Source organism: Rissa tridactyla, chromosome 9 (genome assembly GCF_028500815.1).
Source record: "Rissa tridactyla isolate bRisTri1 chromosome 9, bRisTri1.patW.cur.20221130, whole genome shotgun sequence".
Lineage (NCBI taxonomy): Eukaryota > Metazoa > Chordata > Aves > Charadriiformes > Laridae > Rissa > Rissa tridactyla.
In genome coordinates, this window is record NC_071474.1 from 20,008,857 (window position 1) to 20,035,220 (window position 26,364).

The window sequence follows — 26,364 nt, forward strand, 5'->3', positions numbered from 1 at the left end:
AAACCTACCCTTGTGTAAAGCCATAAACAAGAACTCTAAGGAGATCCTCAAACTGAGGGCAGTCTCATCAGAGTTCATAAGATAAAAGCACAAATTATCAATATGTACCAAATGGATTGCTTCATCTCAGGTATAAGCAGTTTAATATAAATATTCGTGTTGAAATAACAGTCCTACCTGTGTACATAACTGTACCAGCAGTTTTGCAGCACTAGGAGTGTTCGATGCCAAGCAGCCTACTGCCGTACTCAGGTAGGCAAGACAAGAGATAGGTTTGCTTGTTTTGCTGTGTATTCCTCGAGATCGCTCTGTGGAACTTGACACAGTGGATGGACTTGTGGAGAGGCCTGCTCTGCCAGCCGCAGCGAGGCACATTAAACGAACCAAAGTTCTGATATCTGTTAATCCCAATGATTCAAGACCAGCTGCCAGGCTACAACTGGAACCACTGTCAAAAAAGAATATAAATGCTCTTGGTTTTGTCAGGACATTTTAAAAGAAAGTTATGTTTGGATTTAACTATTCCCAACCCATTGGTGAATACTGCCTTTTTGATTAGCTGGACATTGTTACCATGCAGGTGGAAGGCGAAGAAAGAGAAATGAAGCTGCAGTCCCTTCACTCCTTTTCTTTTAAGCTGAAGATAAAAACACATCCTAGACTTGCCCTACCAAAAATCCCTGAGTTTATCTGGAATCACTCACAAAGTTGTATGGATAACTCATGTTTAGAGTTATGCTATGACAATATGTGCATGCACATGTCAGACACCTGTGATGTCTTCATAGTTGCCCAGGTATCTTGTGCAAAGTCAGTTTTTAAATCCTCATATTCCATCAACTCCTTCACTTCATCTTCTTTCCTCTAATATTCATCTCTAATACTTGCCTTGAACAAAAACTCACTAACAAACACAGCACCTGTATTTCTGAATGGCTGCTACCACTGGAGTCCACTTTCCATATAAAAGGTAGATGTTTCTTTCATAAAGTTTGAAAATAGGATTCAAAAGAACAAAATCAACAGCTTTTTCTCTTAATACTACGATGTAAGTACATAAAATGAGAATCCCTTTTCCAAGTAGTTTAAAACTGCATCCCTATCAAACATGACTCGAAAACTGGTTCCAAATAGAAGCGTTGGCAAGGATGCCACAAACCTGACAGACAGAAGTGAGAGCGCTCTCATAACCATAGTTCTTGCCAGAAGGACTTGGGCGGCAGCTGTCACTCTTCTTAGAGCCATAACACGGTCATGCGGGTTTACTAGGGCAGCTGCTTGCTCTCCTAAGGTTATCCTGCCAGAAGAACTTTTTTCTATAGAGCCATGACAGCCTTGAAAATAATGATGATTTGCGTTAGTGTTTAAAGAAAAACAAACCATTATCACATAGTAACAAGCGCAGATGCAAGTTGGGGTAAGTTTGCAAATTACTCATAATTTTTCAACATTTCATACATACAGAACTGTAGTGATAATGATCAAGAGAAAACACACTCCTGAAATACATTCCATAATTTAATTATTCTTTATTTTCAAAGATAGATGAGCACAACTTAACACAATACTCAAATTAACCTTAATTCCTCTGTTTCTTTTTTCCATTAGAGGGGCCTACGAACTTACATATTGATCCTGCATTTCAACAGGCTGATCAGTAAGTCCCAATTTAAATCCATGAATCCATCTTTGAGTTCTGCAAAACATGCTACTGGCATCCACTGCAGGACTACGGTCACAGTTGTATTAGTAAATCAAAGCCTCAAGCCTTCTGCCAATATGAGTGCCTCACCCTCCTCTCTCTAACTCCCCTATAATAAAAGGACAATTTAGAACCCTGTCTTCACTTCCTCATGGTGGTGGACAGGAAAGACTGTCAAAATATTTCTGCGTTGCCCCTATAAAATCACACCAAAGTGGAGGTATTTACCTATTTGCATCAGTGTTTCTTCCATACTGTTGGTGGCTGTCACCATTGCAACTGAAGCACCCAGAGGGTCACTGTCGGGGAACTGTACAGGTTCAGGTACAATACGGCGATCATTTAACCCAAGAGGTCCAGCCAGTAATTCGAACTCCTCTTCTCCTGTCAGCTTTTCGTCTTCGTCTACGTCTAACATATCCCAGTCTTCTAGAATTGGAGAAATATAATTACACCTGGTTACAAAAGCTAAAACATTAAATAATTTCAGCTAATAAAAAAAACAATACAGGGCACAAAACATGGATTGTAATCTGCAACATAGTAGTCTTAAAAACTTTTGATGTTGACCATAGACACAACATAGTAAATCAGAGAAACAAAATCACTCTTGCCCCCCTCCACTACATTTGACTTTTATTTCTACTGCAAAGAAGTTGCATGGAAGATTCTCTGAAGAACCAAACTAGCTGTTTTTTTTAACAATACCTTATCACTCAAAGTTAAGTATTTGACATTTCAGCTACTTAGATGAAAGACGGGAAAAAATGTCACTGATTTTTTTCTCATTTGAACTAAAAAAAGAATTTGAAATACTACACCTGGTCTGAAGAATACTTTTAAAGTATACCTGCAAATATAGTTTCATGACAGGTTTATTTGCATGCAAGTATTTATACGGAAAAATAAAACACTATGCAAGTGCAAAGTACTTAATATCTTCAGCAACTTAAAAACATACCTTCATAGACACTGTCTTGTTTACCTATTAAATCAGGAGCCTGGCCTTTGTACCTGTATGAAAAAATAACAAAGAAAATAACGGAATGGATCTAGTAATTTACATATATGCATAATAATTTTAAACTTGGTTTACTATTAAGTTACTTTAGTGTTATGTCAATATACATATGATTTCTGGAAATGGCTAGTAACAGAGAGATAAATAAAACGGGCTTCTTAAAGTGTCTATGGAGGGGGGAAGCATTTTGCAGTACTGATGTGAGAAAGACCCATAAAAAATAGTGGAATTGTCAGACAAAATTGAAAAAGGAAGTTTTCAAAAGTCAACAAGAGTAGGCAACATCTCAAGAAATAATTCCTTTCTTTTCATTTAAAAAAACAGAAATATCAAGACAAACTTTTTTCTAAATATGCATTTGTTGAATACAGAGAATAATTTTAAGCCTCAGTTAAAATAAATAAAGAAAAAGTCTACTAGGAATTTTAATTTCTTCAGTCAAATTCTTAAAATGCTGATGCTAGTAAACACTTTTAAATTGTTTCCTTTCTTTACATAGAGTATTCCACCATCTTCTACTTCTATACCTTTCAGAAGTTGACGTTTTAGATTTACTCTTCAGGGCTAAATATTTCTCTCTGCAGATGCCGCACAATAAGTAGTAAGGATTTCCGCTTCCACATTCACCACCAAACCATCCATCTACGTAAGAACCATTGCTACGATAGCCCTGGCGATTTGCACTGCGACCACAGCCAGGGTGGTTTCTCTTCATGTGTTGATTGAAGCTGACAACACTGGATTCACACAGTTCACAAACCACTACTTCTTCTCTGTCTTCAGTTTCACAAACATGCTGCATGGCAAAATTTTCATGTGTTATTTTTATAGAATAAATATCTTCATATTAGATATAAAATAGGCAAATATTCGTAGGTGTATGTTCCTGCCCATTTCTGTTAAGATACACAGAATGATATTTATATGGTTAACTTGCCCAAAAGCAAAGCAGAAATAGACAATTTATGACATAATGAAGAGCAGACCATTTCAGAACAGGAAAAACATTCGTAAGTAAAATTTCAGAGGATGAGATCCTCCTATTTCATTTTAGACGTAACTCAAAATTCTTGACAATGAAACTTTTCACATAGATCTCTGCTAGCGCACATTCAATGCTGTCTTGAAGTTATCTGATTCTCCTCAGAACTTGACTACACTAGATCCAACAAAGAAAAAAGAATCCTTTTTTTTTTTTTCCAGACAATCGGACTTTGTATTCACTGAGCAACAATATTTACCATTTGTGTCAATATTTGTCTGAATATAAGGTTCATTTTTCTATAATTACATTTCTGTCCTAAGTCAGTAATTTCATTGTGATGTTCCAGTGAAGCAAGTTCTCTGAAAAATTCAATATGTATTCTGAAACTTGCTTCCATATCAGAGTCAGGTAACATCATAATCAGGAGACGGAAGCTTAGCCTTGTGGGTTGCTTGTCTAATTTCACATGGATAATCCAAAGATTAAGAAGCTGCTGTCATTATATTTCCTTTCCACCTGAAGCGCATTTTTAGTGGGCTATACAACAACTGAGTGAGGACTATCACTACATCCTCCCCAGAGAATGAAATACACAACATGACTAAATTAAGAAAAACTGATTTAAGTGAAAATTGTGTTGCTAAAGATTAGATTTTTTTTTTTTCAATAAAACAAACACTCACATCTTTGTTACCCCACACAGCTAAGCAATCTGGAACACCTACTTGATTTCTAAGTGATATCATCAAAACAACAACTACACTAGTTCTATTCTCATCTTCCAGGGGAGGGAGAAGAAAAACTACGTAGAAGTGCAGAGCACGAACCACATGAAAGCAGTACCCTTAATCTAAAAGTGAAGCTACAGAATACAAGATTTTAAGCATTGCTGGCATTTAGGAATATATTTTCAAACAGGCTATAAGCATATGCATGTTACTTTAAATTTAAAAATATGAACATGCAAAAAGCAGTAAGTTAAAGCAGCCCCAGCTGCAGTCACACACACCCAGGTAGGCCAATCCAATACCTCTGGGATCCACATTCCCAGAATATCATTATCACTAGCCAGGTCTTGCCCAAACATAGCTTCCATTGCTTCATCGTCAAGGTCAATTTCCAACTCCTCATCCAAGTTGAAGTCATAAAGCGCTCCAGGATCTTGCTGCAAAGATATCCCTTCTCTTCGACTCTGATTCCTGTGGGCCTGTACAGAGCGGTATAATCCCGCTCAAGTGAAGAAAGAAAGGAAAGGAAAGTAGTACTTTTATTTTACTTGTAATAAAGATGATTGTACTTTCATCTGCCTTTTGCTTTGTCTGTAACTCTTTTGTTAAACATAATCTACTTATTACCACATAAAACACTTACGTTCAATATACACTGATACACGTATGTGAAGGAGAGTTTTGTAACATTCACGCTAAGTACCCATCCCCTCCTCTTCCTTTACTGGGAAAGCAAAGACCTTGGAAGTCTTTCAGTATACTTACCAGCACGTGCTAGCAATGTTCGGGCAGCTAAATCAAATTTGTGTCTTCTCGTTACAGCTGACCGACTTCTAGAAGGAGGTCCACTTGCAGAAGCTGCATTATCCACGTGATCCATGTTATCAGGGCTACAAGAATTTGTAATTTACAGTTAAATCAAAACAAATTTTAAACAGCCACATACAGTAAGTAAGAAAAAACACTGAGATCATATTTATTGGTGCTTTTCTTTTCTCCTTTCACGAAAGAAAGAAAAAGGGAATTTGGAATTCAAGGATTTTCAGTTCCACTGCAGCACATATTTACTGTCTTTTTGACTGTGAGATTTACCTCAAACAAATTAGATGCAGCAATATCAACACCCATTCGATGCTTTCTTAGTGCCCAAGCATTGTAGAAATTTTGGGAGAGCACTCCTTTTATGCTGTCAAATTTAACTACAGCTCAAACTAGGTTTCTTCTCCTTTTTAAAAGAAATAAAATCAACGTTTCTTTTGTTGCTGCCTCAGTCATTCCCTCTTTTGCCCAAAATCTTTTGCAAAACATGAATTTAAGTTACTTAGTAACACTTGTTGCTTAGTTTATTTCTCCCAGTTGAAATCTGTGAGTTCTCCGTGAAATGACAGTTTACCAGGGACAAAGTAACTAAGGACACTTAAAAACACTTATCTCAATAGGATCAGGGCATCTGAACAAAAGTGTTCTCAAAAGCGTTGCAGTTGTCATCCTCCCTATTAACAAAATACCTGGTATGATTCCTAATAGGTGTCACTTAAAAATATAGCCACTACTTTTAGGATCAAAAATAAAATAAAAGAAAAACAATCATTAAAATCCCTGTTTAACACACAGTTTAGATGTAACGTTGTGAAGGTGACTGAGAATGGAAGCTTCAACTCAGTTTCATCCTCTCTGGATAAACCAAGAATTCATTTAAAAAGAAGAATGTAGAAAAATACCTGTTCATGAATATGCTGGGAAAAAAAATAATATTCCAATGAAATTTTGCTTTATTACTAGGTCTTTTAGGAAAAATGTAAGGTATGTGCCCTCACTTTTTTTTTGTTTCTCCTTCCTCTTTTTTTTGAGGGAAGGATGCTCAGTTACATTATTCCCCAGTTCTGTGCATAAACAATACTGGAAAATAAACACACCATGTACATCTAATTTAATTGCATCTTTGTTTTTACTCATGTAAACAGAATTCAAAAGTGGCAGTACAAAGTAACGTTCTGTCAGCCAACGATAAACTTGTGAGATTTTCCGTTTCAGCAACAGATTACAAGCAATTAGAAGAAAACTACATTTTACCTTTCACTAAAGCCTTCCTCCATTTCAGTGGCATCAGCAGAAGGGATATCACCTGGTGACTGCAAATAGCAATGATCACCAGATTTTCCACCGCTTCCAGAGACTATCGTGCCATGTCGTGAATCTGCAGTCCCTTCTGACTGGGGCTCTTCGTCATCTTCGTTTCCAGGGTGCTCTATCATCCACATGGCCAGCACTGTGATGTTCTGTGCATCTGCTTCTCCTCTGGCACCTGAAAGCAGGAAAATCACACTTTACCATTCTATGATTCTATGATTATACCACTGACAGTGAAAAAAATCAATTTTTTTCCTCCATAAATGGTTATAGAACTTAAAAGTCAAGTATTTAATTGGAAAAAAGTGTTCCATATTTATCTCATTTTTCAGTTTAAAGTGATATTATAGATTACCTGTAGCTTCCATAGCTTTTGCAATTTGCCTGAGGGAGAACCCCATTTCTAACAACGGAACAGCAATGGCAGGAGGAGGAGGAGATGTTGAAAGTCGGCTGCTTGGATCAGACAAAGCTTAAAAGACAGAAAAAGTTAAATGTAGAGTGCATAAATCTTTCTTTAGTGTTAACTTTACTAGAACTTACTTTGATATATTAGCTTCAATAAGGGAATAATTGCCCTTTACTACTTTCCACAAAGTCAGATACTTTCTGTAATGAAACCAGAGGGTGTTCATTCTTATTGGTAACATATATATTATGTAAGCTTCTGTGTAATCAAGTAGGATGCTCATGATATTCAAAGACCTATTTCTTTTAAGATACTTCTAAGAAGTTTATTTCCACTTAAGACTGTATCGAATTATGTATTTGTAGACTAGATAGAGTTATTCCTGTCTGATTCATCAAGATTCCCAAATGCTATAAGATCTCACCAATAAACATTTCTCTTAAGGTACAGAAAGAAAGCTCAACTAAGCTGGTGACATATCAGAAAAATCTCATTGCAGATGATGGCTATATTTCTGTGCAAAGTCTTTCAAGGGACTATAAAAGCGTTAGTTACTGCCGAAACCCACAGTTTCCTTATTGTTTGCCATAAAAGTGAGGTAAGATCAAAGGCATCCACAATGTACTAACAAACACTGTTTTAAAGACTGTATGGTGACTAGAAGCAAGTCATCTTGTAAAAAACAAAACAAAAAAAAAAAGTGAAACTGAGCAGACAAGTTGCTGTGCAACAAATGAAACAGCTGAAAGACCCAGTCAATGGCATAGATATAAGAGCAAGAATAAAAAGTTGTATCAGTCAGGAATTTTAAAGCATGGAATTTCTTTCTCAGCACTGAGTATGAAATCTGGAGAATATACTTTAACTCAGTCTCTTCTATTCATTTAATACAAAACACATACACATGGACTTGTATTTTTCTTTTTAGTATTATCTCCTTTGCATCACCATATTCATTTGTGCTCTTTAGAAGCTCAGCCTCCTAGCTATCCCACTCTGCATCTACTCTGGAATAGAGCAAGTTTCTGTTTTGAGTATTGCAGGCAGTAATAAAACTTCTGTGAACAGAAGCCTCTTATTACCTTCACATGTTTCCAGACGTGAGGAAGCCCATGAAGGCTGGACAGCCCTTTCAGTCTCACTAAATAAGATTAATTGGAAGGAGCTACACTGGTGTATGTATCATAAAATACACCAATTCTTGTTTTCTGCATGGTACAGGATCTAACAAAAGCTAGAAAATTAGTGCAGTAAACAGTGGCACACAACCAAGGAAACAAGCCCAAATTGTATAAATGTATAATTGTATAAATGTTGAAGTAACTACCCATTATACTGCATTTCTATTTTATATATGTAGTTTGAAATCCATTACACAGCTTTTAAAAACCGATTTCATTTGCTTGATAAAGTCTACAGCTAGACAATCTACACCATGTTTTGTCCTCAGAAGTCATTAAAAGGTTTTCAACAATGCTTTGCACGTTAGGTTGAATTAAAAAGAAATCCTGTCAGCTTTCAGTATCCTAAAAACTACGCTGAACTTCTGCAAATTTACTAACTTGCCCACTTCTCTATCTGTTTTGACTACTTGTTTACCTGTACGATTGGCAGGCCTCGCAGACTGGGAATCAGGAGAAGTCAAACTTTGTCTCCTTCCAACTTCATCTGAAGGAGATGTTGGTAAAGAAGATATTGGAGGAGTCTGAGCACGTCGTGCCGGAAGTACAGTTGTAGTAGGATAACTGGAGAACATTTGCCTTTAAAAAGCACAATATACATTTATATTTAACAAAGCTATGCTGAAGAAGGTTTGACACAAAAAAAACCCATGAAATAAGAGTGCACTTGGCAAGTCATACTTTACAGCAATTGAGTTTTGTAAGGGTAAGGCACAATACATACATTGGGGCAGGCAGAAAAACCCTGTCGGAACACCTCGTTCCTACCACCTTTGCCTGGAAACTTAAAATTTAAGCATGTACCTAAAAAAGACCTTCATAGACCAAGAGCTGTCCTAGGAGATAAAAGAGAAGTAAACACTCTTCCCATTTCCCCCACTTTGTTCAGAACTCAGCCTGACTACTACCATCAATTATGCTTCCACTGTCCTGGTAACAGGACAATGTTCTGGCTTTTGTCAAATTATATCTGCAAAACCTCTAAGAGCAGAAGTCAGATATATCAACAGAATTAATAAATTTAGAACAGGACTCTATGCAATATAAAGCAGACTTTCTTCTGCATCACAAATAGCCTCTGCAGACTAACTAGCTTTATCTTACTTCCATTTCAGTATGTGAGGGTAGGATAAAAGGAGGTCTTAGCTTGCAGGATGTTACCTACAAACCAAGACCTACTATAGTTTGAGAACCAACAACTATTCGTTAAAAATACAGAATTTCAGAGACTTGTAATTTAAACTATACCAAATAAACACGAGAACTGGAGGACAACATAAGGAAGGCATTTTCTGCTGTCATGAAGAAGTCAGATGTTACATATAGGTACGCTGTATATTAACAGCTTAACAGCTTTTTATTTCTAGTAACAAAGTCCTGCAAGGCAAAGCAACAAATTAAACCCTGCCCTCTGCAGAGGCAGTTCTTGACAGTAAATGCAAGCATTGACATTTTCAAAGGCTTAGACAGCTAAAGACATATATTGCATATAAACCATGCAACTACAAAATCATATATGCTGAAAATAAAGATATTTTACCGAAGAAGACTGAGAGGCATAACACCGGGTGATTCTGAAGCTGGAACTGTTTCAGTATCAGTTACTGGAGTAGTAGCAGTGGTAGTATCCTCCAGAGAGCTGCTCATGAAAGAAGTCGTGCTAGAAGCAGAAGGGCTGGTTGTAACTGGTGTTTGGGCTTGCTGAGACTGGTCACCTTCTTCTACTTGTTGATCCACTTCTGCAACAGAAAAAAGGATGTTGCAGGAACATTAATATAATTGCATAGAGCAAAATAGTAGCTGTGGCTAATCTTTAAAAAATAACTATCATTATTTAAAATTTCCCCCAAAGAAAGCGGTGTGCAGAAATGCACGCCATGCAAATACTTCTGCCAATAACTCATGGACTTATGTAAAGAAATCAGTCTATCAGCTCTTGCTGTTGTCATACTGATACATGGTAAATAGTAAACAAGTCTTTCCTGATGATAACAGAAGCCATTTACTTGGTTAGATCTCAGGATATTTAGATTTAGATTTATGATTGTAACAGCTAGGATTATTCTCTTAGGCAAAAAAGAAAGAATTCTCAGATACGGAAATAGAGCTGATGAGCTATAAAGCTATTTTTAACTCAGCTGTGTAAGTAACAAGAGTTTTGGCATGTTTTTTGGTTGGTTTAGAAGTTGTCCTTAGGACAGTACTCAATCAGATAGCGCAGTAATTAGCTTAAATATTTTAGATATTTTTTACTATGTTTAAGCTGATTTAAATAGTTTCTCTGAAGATGCTGACTGTAGTACGCTTATTTTTAAGAAGAAAAGGAATGATGCACATTTTGTCTTCAGCTTCTGTTAAGCTCAGTGCCAAATATCTCAAAAAACTCCAGAAAATTAAACCCCAAAACCTCACAACTGATGTAGAGATTTTCACAGATAGAAACACAGGTAACTTACATCCTGAACATACACGCACATACAATCACACTCAATAACAGTGAACTTTATGATATTCACATCACATACAAATCCTTCTGACAAGTATATACAGAACTGCTCGTTTTTAAAATGTACTAAAGACAAATTAGAAACTTCTGTTTTTCTGATTGACTGACATGCATTCACTTTTTATTAAAATAGGGAATTGTGGAAAAGACAAAAAAAAAAATCAGTACTATACCTACAAAACAGTAAAACATCCTAAAATTTTTCTGTCCAATTAAGTTTCCTCTGAAGTAGAGCCACTACAAACTTGCAATATTATATTATTTGTATCATCATTGTTACTATTAATTTTAAGAGAAATAAAAAACAATTTAGCACTGTATTTCCATAAATTTTAAAACATACCTTGTTTAAGCCTGCCACCAAACTGATCCTCCAGCAGCCCATGAACCACTAATTTGTAGATCATGGCTTGTGCTCGTTCCAAATCTGCCAGTCCTAGAGCTCTTTTAATCGGTGAACGCATGACTGCCCGTTTCACCATGTGTCGCATCAGGAACTGCAAGGCAGCACGCATTTCAACATCTTCGTGAACAACTGGAGAACTGGCACAATCAGAGTTGTGACCATTTTCCGCCAGGACTTTGGGTATTAACAGCAGTTCAGCATATTTACTACAACTAAGAAGAACGCTAAGTGACTTCATAGCACCAAGATAAAGGTAAGATAGCTGTACTGCTCTGATTTCTGACTGCACTATATCATGATTTCTTGGGGTGTGTTCATGATTCTTTTTTCTTCCTTCAGCAGGTTGGTGTTGGGATTCCATACCTAATGTTGATGGTTCTAAAGAAAAGGAAGCGATTTCATTTTCTGACTTAGAGCTCGCAGCACTATGTCCTTTGTTATCATCAGCACTTTGTCCTAATCGTGTGTCTGATCCAGCATCACCCTCCGTTTTCTGGTCCATTTCCCCTTTATCTTCAGATTCACGTCTGTGTTTTTTCTCATGTCTCTTGGTGCTTTGCTTTCCCATATCTTCATGAATACCAGTCAGATAGGTAAGGTCCAGCAACACAGTAGCTGTCAGCCCACGAAATCTTGCAACGTCAAAAGGCAGTGGTTCGCAGGGCTCCAGATTATACAACGGAGTATCACTAGGCGACCAAAAAGTTGGGAAGCTTTAATAAAGATCAGAATGACACAGGAAAAAGCAAGTGAGGGAGAGACAGGAGGAAAGTACAGGAAATAATGTAGGCAAATAAGATGTGAAATATATTTAATAAAATAAACAAACCAATTCTAAAAATTAAATGTAAACGGGGGAAATGAGGTTATGATCAGAAAAGGGGAGATATGGTATCAGAGCAAAGGCAACAAAGCATGCACAGGTTTTTAACAACAAGCATTAAAACCCAGAAGCATCAAGAAGCTATCAATTCTGTGCTGACAGAGGTTTCTGCTATATTATTTAGAAATATGTAACAGACTTCTAGGAAAAACTACCTTAAGCCAAATTTTACCATCATACCTGAGCTGAATTTGTGAATAGGTAAAAAAGCTTAGAAAGAAAACACTCCTAAACTTTTTCACATTAGGGAAAAGCTTTGACTGACCTCACATTCCTGTTTAACTATTCATCTCAAGGAGCACACTACTGATGGCTTGTGGTAATTCTGTCTCTGGCTATGTCAGGACAGATTACCTAGAGAGGACAGTGACTTTTTAAAAATTACAGGCAGAGGAGTTTAAGAAATTCAGTGAATCAGGTCTTGTCCACACAAAACCACAGGCAAATCCTGCGAGAGAACCAGAGAGCCCAGAGAAGCCACTAGCTTCATTTCAGTTTCCTTCCCTTTGAAGGTACTTCTCCAAGACAGGTGGAAAAAGAAGTCTCTCCTTCCAGCCTCCTCCCCAGTTCTCACCATCATCTGCAGAGCAACGACTCCAGAGTGTTAACATCTAATCCAGGGGGATTCTTGTAGCTCTCTAAGGCAGGTCAGAGAATGAACAAAAACTACCTTGATGGAGCGTTAATCTGAATACCATCATCCACCCCACCATTAAGAACAGAGAATCCTATCTCCTGACCTTAACTGCTCCTCAAGCCCCACACAGCAATTTCCAGTCCACTAGGAAGCGAATGACAACGCAGCAGAGACACCTGCTCTCAATTCTGACAAACCCTATCAGGTGTCTCTTCAGAACCAGGCTCAACATTTACAACAAAAGCGCACACCAACCCCCAGTAAAAATCTGTGTTCTGCACAGATATAACCAAGAAGCTGTAGTAAATTAAGACAGTAATAATGTTTTAGTTAGCCAATACATATTAATTCTAAAACAAGCAACGCTCATTTCAAATCTAGAAAAGCAGGCAAGCTGGTCACATCCCAGCTCTGAAACCTAGAGGCCAAATCTAAGAATTCTTGTAATGCTCATCAATTCAAAACTATCAAATATATTTTTGATAAACAAGGCATTTTATTACTAGATAGCATAAAAATTTAACTGATAATATCTAGTTGTTTTAAAAAGCCAAATTTTGAAGTCTAAGCTTACAATAATTGATCAGCTTAACTAATGTAAAATGTATGTTACTTCTGAAGACTTCCAAGCACAAAACCCCACTAGATTGTGAAAAATGTAGGAAATGAGCATACTCTACCTGATAGTAATCTCTGCTTCGTCCCACTGGACCTTGGCAGATGTACTGCCTTCCTTCACCACTCCCAGCAAGGTGGCATGACGTCCAGTTTGCTTATGTACACATCGACCTCCAACTCTAAGACCAGCATCAACTCCACCAATTACTGCTAGAACAGGCCATACTTCCACACAGAGCATCTTCAACTGCAGTTCTGAAAGGTCAGCCAGACCATGCCTACTGTGTTTGCTTTTCTCCTCCTCTTTATTTTCTTTCTCCTCTCTCACCTCGTTCTCTTCTCGACTTTGAATTGAGCGACTTTTCTTCAGCTTTTGGCCTGCTTCTTTAAGACATGTTTTGATTTTATTGAGTCTTTCCATCATTTTTTTATTGATGCAGTGTGTCCAACGGTCTGTGCGATGAAGGATACGAATAAGTTGGATAGTGGCTTCTGCCAGTACTGCAGCAACAGGACTACAGATGGGGTCACCGGGTAGCAAATCTCTTGGTGTACCACGCATCTGCATATCACAGATTTTCACCTAAGTGTTTGAAGAGAACAGTGTAAAAGTTATCTTCTCAACGTATCTAAAGAAGTTCATTTTATAAACACAGGAGCCTCCTGCTGAATAGAAAAAATGACTAGCATTGTCATCTTTGTTTGGACTCCCTAGGAAATCTACCTTAAGACTGATCAAAACCTGCATCACTTCAAACTCAAGGATGCTGACATTAAAATAGTTCATGGTTTCTCACATAAGACTATCTGGAATTCTTAATACTACATTCTGCCTGGTTTCTGGGGAATGCAATTTTGTATGTAGAACATTAAGTCTGTAAATCAATTCTAAATAATAAAATGGATTTTAAATTTACACTAGATTGCACAATATAGGAATTTATGAAAAGTCTAGCTAGTGTGCAAGTAATGTAGTGCTATGTATGTCATAAACCAAAACGAATAATCAGTGACATCCTCAGCACTTGTTAACTAGCACCCCCACCCCTCAAAAACCCCAACATCCTTAACAGACACAAAGGATAAGAGAAGGGAAAAGATAAACTTATGACCTATTGTGGAGGGTTAACCCCAGGAAGGCAGCTAAGCCCCACACAGCCAGTCGATCACTCGCCCCAGCAGGATGGGGAAAAGAATCAGAAGGGCAAAAGTGAGAATACTCATGGGTTGAGATAAAGCAAGTTTCATAAATAAGAGGAAAAAAAAGACAAAATAAAACAAAACAAAGAAAACCAAGCAATGCAAAATGCAGTTGCTCACCACCATCTGACTGATGCCCAGACTGTCCCCGAGCACCAGAACCTGCTGTCAAACTTCCCTGCAGTTTCATTGCTGCACATGATGTTACAAGGTATGGAACATGCCTTTGGTCACAGTAAGTGAGCTGACCGGCCGCACTCCCTCCCAGCCTCTTGTCCAACCCCAACCTACTTGCTGGGGGGGTGGAGTGAGAAACCCGGAAAGCCTTGATGCTGTGTAAATACACAGCAATAGCTAAACCACTGTGCATTAACAAGGCTGCTTGGTCATAAATCCAAAACAGCACCATATGGGCTGCTATGAAGAATACTGACTTTATCCCACCCAAAACCAGTACACCTAGGCAGATGAACATTTAAGTTACCTTTTCTCCTGGATTACTGCTATAGAACATAACACAAGGGTATAACTCTGCTGCATCCACATCTTCAAAAGCTAGTTTTGGTTCCTAGTTAAAAACAGAACAAAAACCCCCAAACTTAGAACACCTTAACAAGCAAAAATATGAAGTGTGACAAAGTTATACCTGCATTATAATTCTTGTAAGTACCGAAACCGTCACGTGCCTTAACTACCATGCTTAGCTTTATACAAAATATCTATGCCAAATTACTGTTGCAAAAACCACCAAAAAACAATTAATGTTAAATACCTCTCCATTTTTACCAAAGGAAATGGTTCTTGCTTCCATATCTAATACACATGTGATGAAATCTCCTTGGGTAAAGCTGGACAGAGTCAGAGTTTGTTCTCCATTGTGATAAAGGTTGCCACTATAGGCTCTGTAGAGCCACATATCTGAGGTAGTGCGATGGTTAAAATCATGTACTGGCCAGCGGGAAACTCCCACACATGTGCCTTCATTGCCTCGATTCTCCTTCACAATGTAGAACTAGCAGGCAAAACAAAACAGACAAGGAAAAAAGTCAAGAATATACATTTTAACACAATAAAGCGATGAAAATTTACCTTACTCGTATTTATGTATACTTCTAACTGTTTCACTCAGACGCTTGTGATAAATAACGAATAATACGCTAATAAGCTAAAATCATGCTCTACCTCTAAAATGACATCTTGGTGTATAAGGCCAGTCAATAACAAGTCATTTAAACTTAACCTACTAGTAATTAAGAAAACTGTATGTAAATACACAGAGTCATGCTTTTTCCGGACTCAAAACGTACACACCCAGAAGCTGGGTTACAAGTGCTAAAGATATTACAGAAATAAATAAGCTTGACTCCTCACGTTCACAGTGAGTGACTTACACAGATTCAAATTAAAAAAAAGAAGTAAAAGCGTTACGCTCAAAGATGGTACTAACAAGGACTACAACTGTGTATGTATATTCCCCAGAAAAATCACTCTAGACGATGTACTAAAAGCTTGTCAGTCAGACATGCTGATGTATATTTTTGCAAGAAAAAAAGTGTTTTGTGAAGTGTTTTTCTAAAGAAAAAATTCAAGATCTACACATTGCAGTAGGTAACTTTTGCAAGACAATGCACATTTGTGCTGACTATGGATCTTAGGGACAAGTACCATCAGTACCATCACCTCTACAAATACGCAACACATTCACAGTCTCCAATCTGTGTACTGAAATACCCAAATGGCAGTGCTCAAAAAGCAGCCACAAACTCTTCACTTTGGATTGAAAAAACACAGGATTACAGAATCATTTAGGTTGGAAAAGACCCTTACGATCATCAAGTCCAACTGTAAACCTAACACTGCCAAAATGTCATTTACTCAAGAATGTTGCCATCAGGGAAAAAACATAAGGTAGCTGTTGTTTATAAATCATAGTATATTCCCAAAACAGAGTAAGAGAAGTTAAGAAATACACTTTTATGCAACCTACCTTCCACTGGTAACACCCAGAAGTAACTCCAGTGGATGCTAAACCATATCCTTTACCTCCACTTCCATGAGTCAGAATCTGCCCATTCTCCACGATGCAGCATTGAGCTTTCTCAGGATCAAAGGACACTTCCTGTATGGGAAGATTCTCATCTTCATCTTCAGACTCTCCTTGCTTCTATCAGAAATAGGACAAAGTATTTGTGGTAAATGTAACTCAGATGCATTCAATCAAGACAGAAAGCAAAAGCATCATTACCTGTAGCTTCATTTCTTGTTCTTTCTCCTTTATTTGAATCGCATGTTTAGCCTGAGCTATTGGAGTCTCCCACATGCAGTCCGACAGAAGCAAGAATAATCGTTCAACAACCTGGTTTATTAGAATATAATTCAGATCATTTTAAATCCAAGATGAGGACAACAAATAATATTGTATTGTTTTACTTTGCTTTGTAGGTATAAATGTCAAAATATTTAGTGCTCTTAGATAAGCAAATATCTACACTGAGCCTCACTTGATTTGGATTCTCAACAAACCTATCAAACATTTAAAAGTTTAATAAGAGTTTTTGAAGAAACAGGTGTAAAAGCTTATAACAAAATATAAAGACCTGAGCCATTTGATCATCCTCAACGCCAGATTCACAAGCAGGTAATACAGCTTCCAGTACATGAAGTGCAAGAAGTCTAGTCCTCAAATTGCCAACCAAGGGAACTCCTAAAGATGGAACAGTATGTTTAATGATCTGAAAGTGACTTCTGCATCAGGCATGCACCTAAGATGCCAGCTGCATGCCACCAGTGCACAATTCTCCGAAGTGTAACTTGTGTACTTCTACTGAACTTAGTTCCAGTTGTTCACTACGTAACACACGTTCTAACAGGACCGATTTTTAGGAACTGCACTACAGAAATGCAAGTAACCACCGCGCACATTTTGAAAAGATCATACCTGAGCAACACTTCTGAGAAGCAATGTTAAGAAGTACTTCTGTCCACTTTGGAGATGCCATTTTTGACTGAATTGCTTTTGAAGACACAACTCGACGTAGAAAAACAAGAAAATCTCCCAAATGCAATTCTGCTGCATGTTGCTTTCGGAGGGCGGCTAGGAAGTTAAATTAAAAGTTTTCATTTACAACCTTATTATTACAACTTTATTAGTAGTCCTTGTTACTGGCAACAAACTCTTCTGTAAGTAAAAATACAATCATCAGTTATTACACAATGGCTGGCTGTTATCCTTGGCTGGTTGATGGATGCCCACCAAGCTGCTCTCTCACTTCTGCCCTTCAGCAAGATGGGGAGAAAATAAGATGAAAAGTTTGTGGGTCAAGGTAAGGGTAGTGAGATCACTTACCATCACAGGCAAAACAGACTCAACTTGGGGAAGATTAATTTATTAATTTATTGCCAATCAAAAAGAGAGTAGGATAGTGAGAAACAAAGACAAAATTGAAACACCTTCCCCCACCCACCCCTTCTTCCAAGGCTCGACTTCACTCCTAACTCTTCTACCTCCCCACCCCTGAGGGGAGGAGGGAGATCAGGAATGTGAGGGGGCTGTGGTCACTTCATAACACTTTGTCTCTACTACTCCTGCTTCATAATGGGTCCTTCCCATGGGCAGCAGTTCTTCAAGAACTGCTCCACTGTAGATCCTTTTCCATGGCATACAGACTGCTCCAGTGTGGGCCCCCACAAGCCACAGTTCCTGCCAGTTCCTGCATGAGCTCTCCGTGGGTTGCAGCTTCCTTCAAGGCATATCCACCCATAATCACTATACTTCCTCATTTGTATTTGTATTCCAAGGCAGTTTTACCAAGAAAATGTTTGTGGAAAGAGAAGACCTCATATCTGAATTTCTAATGAATTAATTATCTTATTAGTTCATCAGCCATTGCATTATTTGTAAGAGAAGAGAGTTATAAGAACAACCAAAAACATATGTACACTTAAAATGAAGCTACAATTAAAAATTTCTTCAGACACACAATTTCCACAGCAATTCAAAATCCTCATTAAGGGACTGCAAATTACATGAAGATATTGATGTTTTGGAAAAATCTTTTGTTGCACATTTTTTTAGTATGACAGAGTAGGGTCAATCTCTTACCATCCAGACTGCAAAACTGCACAATACAAAGCAAATGCAATGATTTTCTGAATTAAGCTATACTTACTTGCAGTTTGAAACTTAGATAATTAAATTTCTACGACTGCATAGAAGACCACTACTTGTGGTTTATGAAAACCACTACTACCAATCACTCATTTTTTGAGGAAAACAGTATTCTCCTCCTAATTCCAAACCAGATGGAGTAATTCTTATTCTCAGCCTGCTCCTACCTTTTAACTGATTTATGTATCAAGCCTATATAAATCTGAACTGAGCACAGAATTATTTGATGACTTTATTTAATCTAATTTACAGAGTTAAGAATGACCCCAAAAAAATAATCGATACAGTAGAGTGGGTGAGGGCCTCAGCATTCAGTGGTTTCTTTATTAAGTTCTCTGGTATTTCAAAATTGTAACAGAAATGATGCAAGATAATTACCTCTGAAATCTCTCTTCTCATTATCCCCATTTGAATCTGTCTTTTTTGATTCTACTTCATCTTCCTCACCTTCCCCTTCTCCAAAGGAGGCCATAAGCATCACACCAGCTTGTGATAACAAGTTCTTCAGCTGACTGCATAATAAATCCAGCAAAGACTGGACCACCTTCGGGCTCAGTTTGTCAGCATAGGTTCTATACACACACAAAAAAAAGTAAATGTAAGTCTATTTGAGAGCTAATCCAAGGAACACAATAACATAAAAGACACAACTACAAACTCAGTGCAAGTAACAATTTGGCCTAACACAGCACTAATTCTAATTCATTTTATTGCAGCAGGAACTCATCCTCCACCATACGCTTGGCAGATTATTCTTATTTGAACCCTATTTTTAAGACACTTTAAAACTGTCCAATCTTGGAATCAAAGGATATGTTTCCAGTCCTTTCTACGGGAAAAAGAACAATTTAGTCAATTAAACATAATCCCAATGCAATTTCAAAAAATGGGATGTTGTTTTTGTGGGTTGGTATGGGGATTTTTTTGGTGTCGGGTTATTGGGGTTTTTTGGATTTGGCAGGTAAATGCAACGTGTTGTATGAACACTGAAATAAAGATGCACATACTAAATAATACTCTTGCTCCAAATAGAAAATGCCTTCTCCGCTGCTTTTTTCTTTACTGAGTTGAACTAAATATTTAAGTGTTGATAGGATTTTGGATGCTGTTCCCTGGTCTAGCAGAAGCCAGTATTCCTCAGAAAATTACTCTATATTCTGAAAAAATGAACAACGTACTGCTCTGAAGAACTCCTACTACCACATTATTGGTATCGCTTTTTACACAACAACAGAAAGCCTCATCATATCAACTGAACAGATCTAGATACAAAGCCAAACTAGAAAAATGGGGAATGCTAGAATGCAATGTTCACGGACCATAAAGTTCTAACTGTTTGGGTCCAAACTCCTCACTTACAATTTAAAAATATTTATCAGCCTTACGGGCATCTTTCTTATGAATATTGTGACTATTCTTCACACCCCCCCCCCTTCACTTAGATGCTTCTGAACAGCATTTATTGTCCTAAACAAAGCTCACACAAAAGAAAAGTTATTTTTAAAGGGTGCTGAAAAGCTTAATGACTAAGTTCTCTGAGGGCAAGGGAGCATGCCATACTTACCCTGTGGTGATGGCGAGGATCTGAAGTAGTCTTGTACTGGCTACTTTCAAAGCTGTGCTGAGCTGAGAAATACCAGTTTTGGGCAGCAACTGCAGTGGTTGTCCTAACATGGTGTCTGTGCCACACAACTGTGATAGCACATTTAGCAGACCAGTGGAAATGGCCAAGGAGACATCAACAGGCTGATAGTGCACACTTAGAGCAAAGACTGTTACCAACAGAAGACGCTGTTGTGCTTCTAAGATTAAAATAAAGGGTTTTTTTAATTAATAAGCAGTTTAGAGTAGGAATACTAAGGCAGAAGAACAGCAAATTATTTTTTAAATAAAATTTAATGAGTTAAATTATCAAGTAAAGAGTTAGCCGCCTTTGTCAGACTCTCTGAATTAGTCTACCATCATAGCCCCCTTTAACTCAATGCAACCTCTATGTCAAGGTTGTCCAAGGAAGAATATCATGTAGATCTAGTTTATGATGTAGATGTTCTGAGGCTAAACCTCAAACCAGAATTTGCTCTCTAAGGTATGGATAACTTGCTGAAATATCTAATCTTCTACTTGTGCTTCAAGTTGACTCTCAAGAGATTTCTTTCAATTCCATTTTAAGTGAAACAACACCACAACTCAGGTAAGAGTGCCCATTAGGCTCTACCAACAAATTAAATTATATAACTCTCTTCTGTACTGAAGCTCTCAGTCAGTGCATGTACAAAGGCACAAGGGGGTGCAGAGGTCCAGCTATCCCTTAAGGACAGAAGCACACAACAGTATCTGGGTATAGAAGGACCAGGAAAAAGGGCTTCCAAAACAGGTGAGATGCCCTGTTCTTTAAAGAAAATTCACTTGAATGAAAGGAAAAAAAAAAAGACTGGAGACTTTTCATCTCTTCAGAAAACTGCTTGTCCCTGAAAAAGTTAAAAATCACTTTGAAGCGCCAAAGACATGGCTGACTGTGGAAGACTGTGGTATGTGGAATAGAAAGGCTGACAATACTTAAAAGTGTTAAAATATAAAGGGCTAACACTTGAAGACAATTAAGACCGAAAAAGGTTAAAAAGCTTCTCTCTTTTAGGAAAATAAGTCAGACGGATACTTCAGTGAATTCTGGTCACTAACATCAAAGCCTGTTTTGTTAAACATATAAGCTGTTGTACTATATATTAGCGGACATATTTTGTAGATCTTGGTTTCACTTACCTATGTGATGCTTATTAGCTTGCAGAGCTCTTTCTAACGTAGCAGATAATTGCTGGTAAATTTTGTGCACAGCCACTTGGATTTCAATTTGAATACTTCTCTTAGCTGCTCTGATACCATCCTGGGTCAAACAAATAAATATTAAAAGGACTGATATACTTTTATCACCCAATTATTGAAACAGCAGAAACAATGAAAGTACTTACCTGGTAGTGATGCAATCTTACACTCTCTCCTTTGGTGCCTGCATGTCCTACAGTGCCCAAACCAAAGCAGCCAGCAAGGAATTGTAGTCGAACAGAAGTAAGCAATGAAGACGACTGAAATCCTGGTACTTGACGACTTCCCATTAATGGCACACTGCCTTTTTCCTCCATCCCTGACAAAAGCACTAAAATCTGATGAAGTGCTTCCAGACGAAGCTAAAAATAAAGGCAGGCAAAGGACAATATTAACTAAGTTGCAAGTATCCTTCGAAATTAAAATTAGATCATCTTCAGTCATAAGTGAGAACAAATGAAGTAGCTGTTTTTCTCATTGATGCTTTTTTGTTTGTTTGTTGTTGCCTTTTTTTTTTTTTAAAAAAAAGGGGAATTCTTTAAGTTTTGCTCTGGAGTTTATTTACATAAAGTTTGCAGTTCCAGTTAAGATACTTTAACAGAAAAGAGAGGAAAAATGTCCTTAACAGACAGAATTCGGACAATGTTTTGTTTTGTTTTTTTTTTTTTTTTAAAAAAAAAAATCTATAAAATGAGCATAATGCACAAAGAATAAGAAAAGGTGTTAAACTGCAACTTACCTCAGCCCTCAGCTGCTGCTGCTCCATTGCAATTATTGATGCTTGTGGGCTGGTGGACATACTTTCCTCTGGCTCCTTAAATCCTGGCGAGTTTCCCACATCTCCGCTTACAAAGCTGACAACGTTTTCAATCAAGGTATGAACTCCAAGGGATCTTGAGAGATCAAAATCGGACTCGACAAATGAGTACGAGGACGTGTATAACCAATCTCTGCTGTGTTTTAATCGAGCCCATGAGTCACTTAAAGGTTCCACTTGACTGTGTATTGCTCCTAAAGATATACATAATGAAGTCTTATAAATTCCAATTCACCAAGTAACACATTGTGAAAGTACGTAAAGACTGAACAGCTGCTATTCATACAGGTGGAAAATGGATATTCATTAATTATACCATGCATTAAGCAACTTCAAGCAAAATACTTGATTTAAATTTACAGCCCTAGAGGAAAGGCTGGATTTCTTTTTATTATGTTAAGCAGTATTGCAACACGCTGCCAAGTGAGAAAACAAAAAGATAGAAGCCAAACTGCTCAGCTTTAAGCTACAACACTGAATAAAAATGCTGTGCAGCTAAATGACAAAATTGTAAAGAAAAGATCTGCTACAACACAAATTGTGCACTTTAGATATTTCTTTTAAGGGCTAACCACGAAACAAGAATGGGTTTGGTTTTTTTTTAATCAAGCCACTATATATTTTATAGTTTTCAAAAAGCACAATGTTATTTTGAATGAAATATTTGCAGAATTCATGATTGCGGAAAGGAAGAGAAAAATTTTATTTTAGACTTAACACAGAGCGTTTAGTTTGTTATGATTCAAGAGAAATAGATACATGTATATTAAATACTATCTACGGCATATATGAGATCTATTCCTTCATCATCTGGCAATTTCACGAGTATTTTTAAGTATTTCCTATTACATCGACATGTCATTATGCTACCTGAAACTTTACCACCAATAATAAATGTACTTCTTCAAACAAGCATCAGTCATCAATCTGCAGCACGGGAACTTATTTATCACCATGTATTTTATCTCATTTCTGAAAGACTTTTGTTAGAACTTTATCCCTGGCACAAATAAATGCAATGTCACTGAAGTCATACCTTTATCATCAATCAAATACACGTATCAACACAGAATTTGCCATTTTATAGTTTTTGTAAATGCTGTTAGCTGATTTGGAGCTATGCAAGGTATTACAAGAGGGCAGACCCTGTGCGAAAGAGCTTTCCGTCTCTACAGATAGGTAATGTCTGGAGATCTATGTGGAAACGTAACGTATGTTTAAATTCATTTTGAGATTCTGTGATTCTAGTTTGAATTATCTTAAATAATCTACATAGAATTTTTAAATATTGATGTCTCTTGTGCTCAATGAGCTACAGCTATAATTTGGAGAATCAAAGCCTACTCACAGTACTCATACAAATTTACATTAGCACTTCAGTTTTTAAAATCTGTCTGCAGGGTATCAGCCTCAAACATTATTAAACATAGCCATTTTCGGGAAAAAGTCACACAAATTCATAGAAATTCATCTATTGAAAGCTTTCGTTCATCAGTGAGGCTGAGTTCTAATGGTAACAGCTGGATACTAGTTTCAGGACCTCCTTTAAACACTGCCCACCCGCAGCGGCTCAGTAAGCACCTGTTCACAGGAACAAGGAAAGACAGACGCATTGGGGTTTTTGAACTTAGGACGACTTTCCTACCACCATTCTACACCATTCTTTTCCTGAGGTGAAGGCAAAGTGCAATCTGCACCTGCGGGTCACAACTGGCACCTTCATGCAACTTGCAAATTCAAAATACTGGGAAATTTTGCTTTTCCGTTGTAAATAAGGTAGTTAAACTCCACTTAGTTGCTAAAAAATTTAATTGTCAGGGCTATGAATTATGAAAACCTGTTCACATTCCATTTCCTTTTTCTGTAAATAGTGTTCATGTGCATTTGCATGGTATTCCTTACAGTTCCCACTAAACAAATTGCAATGGCTTCAGAAAGAACCATCACAGTACTTAGGTCTTATTATGTGTTTGACAAAAACATATGCACACAAATTTATTTTGGATAATGCAAAGATTGAATTTAAACACGACTTTTCAAAGTGTAATCTAATTTCCTAATTTCTGCTGGTTTATATAACACAGCAATATTAGCTGCTTTACAGAGAACAATCTATTTTGTCATGTTTACTGGGAAAGAATTTAAAGAAATTCTATTACTCAATTTTACAATTTATACCTGGTGGCAGTATTTAAAACAAAGCTAAAGACAGATACCACGTTAGCCTAATTTTAATATTAATTCTTTATAACACTTCTTTTAAAGCTCTCTATTAAAAACTAAGTTATATGCTAAAGTGGCAGGTGAGAAACATAAGATACAGAAGACAGAGCAGAATAAAAGGGTCCTAAATTCTCAGTTTCATGCAGGAAGGAGTTTCCTAGCATATGCATGGTGACCAGAGCCCAAGGGAGAGGATAAATGAAGCCTCATTTTTCCTACAGGAAGAGTAGCTACATGATTACGAAGTCCACAAACTGCTGCCTACATAGCAACAACTATTTCAAAAGCCTCCTTATAAGCCCTATGGTCTTTCAACAGCAGGAGAGCTTAAAGCATCCCAAAGAGATATCAGCTCCCTGTCCTCTACCCATCCTACCCCACGCTATGCCAACTATGAAGCACAGCACAGAATCAAAGGATTTGTACAGAAACAAAGAGCAATTCCATTGTCTTAAATCATAAGCTTTAGGAGACCTTTCAAGGATTAACAGAACATCGGAAGAAAATCTAGTTTTGCCAGTCAACAAATCTGGTAAGAGAAAAACCCCACCGCATACTAATAAAAACCTAAATTATTTAATATTTGAAAAAAAGATGAGTTCTTCGCTAATCGTTTTAATATTAAATGCAAGAATGTTTAAATGAAATAACAATTTTACATTGTTTCAAATTAGGAGAAAAGTACAATGATTATGAAATGCAGACTAAACGTAAAGCAAGAACAGTTATAAACAGAAGTATAGACTTTAAAACCAAAGATGTCAGAAGTCAAAGTAGTATATTTCAAAATTAAAAACATTTAAGAATTAAGGCACACAAATCTAAACCAAAGTAATTTTGTTTTCCTTGAAGATGTTAAATATCAATAGAAGAATCAGAAGTATAATTGTATATTAGGACTTAGCTTGATTCTGTGTAATATCAATTACACAGAATTGATTGCAGCTTAGCACTTCCATCAGCCTCTACAATCACATAAAGAGTTGCGCATAAGAATAAACTTTAAGCTTACAATTAAAAAAAAAAGTTTACATGTCCTTATAAGCCAGCTTGTAATAATGAGTTTTCTAAATGAATGTGGCACAGCTGCAATACACACTTCATAAAACATAAAAAATGTAGGGAAGCTATAGAGACAAAAAAAATAAACATGCCATCAGTTACTTGCTTGAAGCTCTTCTTTTTTCTGGGGCTCAACTGGCCAAAAAGGAGTAAATACACTACACCACACAAGAATCAGAAGACAAAAGCAGACATTTGAAACAGAAGGTAACATGTTCATAAAATCTCTTCCTCATATTATTTTGACTTAAGACTTAAATGATCAGTCTCATCTCAATCAATACAACAATACATGAAGCAGCAAAGTTTTGGTGAAAAAGTATTTCCTCCTGTTTTGAATTAGTATAGCCTAGGTAACAGGCTTTCTAAATTCTCCACCTTCTTTTCAGGGAAAAAAAAAAAATATCCCCTTTAACACAGTTACGTGCATACACCAAGACATGTTTACATCCCTTACTCAAACACGATCTTTCAATTTCAAAATGCAGAACTCATATTATTACAGGTACACAAAATTATTCCCATTGAATTTGGATTTCATTTAAGTTGCTGCTTTTTTCAGAGTGGTCCAATTGTGTTAGTAAAGTGCTACAGTACACACAAGCACACTGAAATTCACTGAACCAAGATTTATGTGAAATAAGAAAACCCAAGACTGGAGGACTCTCGTTTATCCGTCTGCAACTGTGCTAATGATTTCACTGCTAAATAGGCATTCTTTGCTGTTAGGTGTCACAGTAGGTGTCTAATGCAGTGTACAGTATCCCGCAGATACTACACAGGATAGGTACAACATTTTGAGGCATAATCTGAATCTACAAAATTGAATAAGATTAATCTAAGCAACAAAAAAATCCCAAAGGGGTTA

The 26,364-nt window shown here is 37.1% G+C and overlaps 1 protein-coding gene across 12 annotated transcripts in view; it reads right to left on the reverse strand.

Annotated features, from left to right (window-relative positions):
• The window catches only part of HERC1 (HECT and RLD domain containing E3 ubiquitin protein ligase family member 1), a 105,542-nt gene that overhangs the window by 25,196 nt on the left and 53,982 nt on the right, over nucleotides 1-26,364 (reverse strand). For 8 of the 12 annotated variants that reach the window (XM_054215647.1, XM_054215649.1, XM_054215657.1 and 5 more), the window contains 24 exons: nucleotides 22,134-22,405; nucleotides 21,541-21,756; nucleotides 21,335-21,455; nucleotides 20,139-20,376; nucleotides 18,953-19,146; nucleotides 17,345-17,500; nucleotides 17,004-17,110; nucleotides 16,652-16,762; nucleotides 16,394-16,570; nucleotides 15,179-15,418; nucleotides 14,891-14,974; nucleotides 13,269-13,789; nucleotides 11,006-11,781; nucleotides 9,697-9,895; nucleotides 8,575-8,735; nucleotides 6,922-7,038; nucleotides 6,510-6,741; nucleotides 5,202-5,326; nucleotides 4,718-4,938; nucleotides 3,251-3,519; nucleotides 2,664-2,716; nucleotides 1,931-2,131; nucleotides 1,160-1,334; nucleotides 178-448 (listed from right to left, as the gene is read on the reverse strand). In XM_054215647.1, coding sequence (XP_054071622.1) covers nucleotides 178-448; nucleotides 1,160-1,334; nucleotides 1,931-2,131; nucleotides 2,664-2,716; nucleotides 3,251-3,519; nucleotides 4,718-4,938; nucleotides 5,202-5,326; nucleotides 6,510-6,741; nucleotides 6,922-7,038; nucleotides 8,575-8,735; nucleotides 9,697-9,895; nucleotides 11,006-11,781; nucleotides 13,269-13,789; nucleotides 14,891-14,974; nucleotides 15,179-15,418; nucleotides 16,394-16,570; nucleotides 16,652-16,762; nucleotides 17,004-17,110; nucleotides 17,345-17,500; nucleotides 18,953-19,146; nucleotides 20,139-20,376; nucleotides 21,335-21,455; nucleotides 21,541-21,756; nucleotides 22,134-22,405 — 5,237 coding nt within the window. The remainder of the gene's footprint in view (nucleotides 1-177; nucleotides 449-1,159; nucleotides 1,335-1,930; nucleotides 2,132-2,663; nucleotides 2,717-3,250; nucleotides 3,520-4,717; nucleotides 4,939-5,201; nucleotides 5,327-6,509; nucleotides 6,742-6,921; nucleotides 7,039-8,574; nucleotides 8,736-9,696; nucleotides 9,896-11,005; nucleotides 11,782-13,268; nucleotides 13,790-14,890; nucleotides 14,975-15,178; nucleotides 15,419-16,393; nucleotides 16,571-16,651; nucleotides 16,763-17,003; nucleotides 17,111-17,344; nucleotides 17,501-18,952; nucleotides 19,147-20,138; nucleotides 20,377-21,334; nucleotides 21,456-21,540; nucleotides 21,757-22,133; nucleotides 22,406-26,364) is intronic. The other 4 variants (XM_054215653.1, XM_054215654.1, XM_054215656.1 and 1 more) reach the window with 4 other exon arrangements.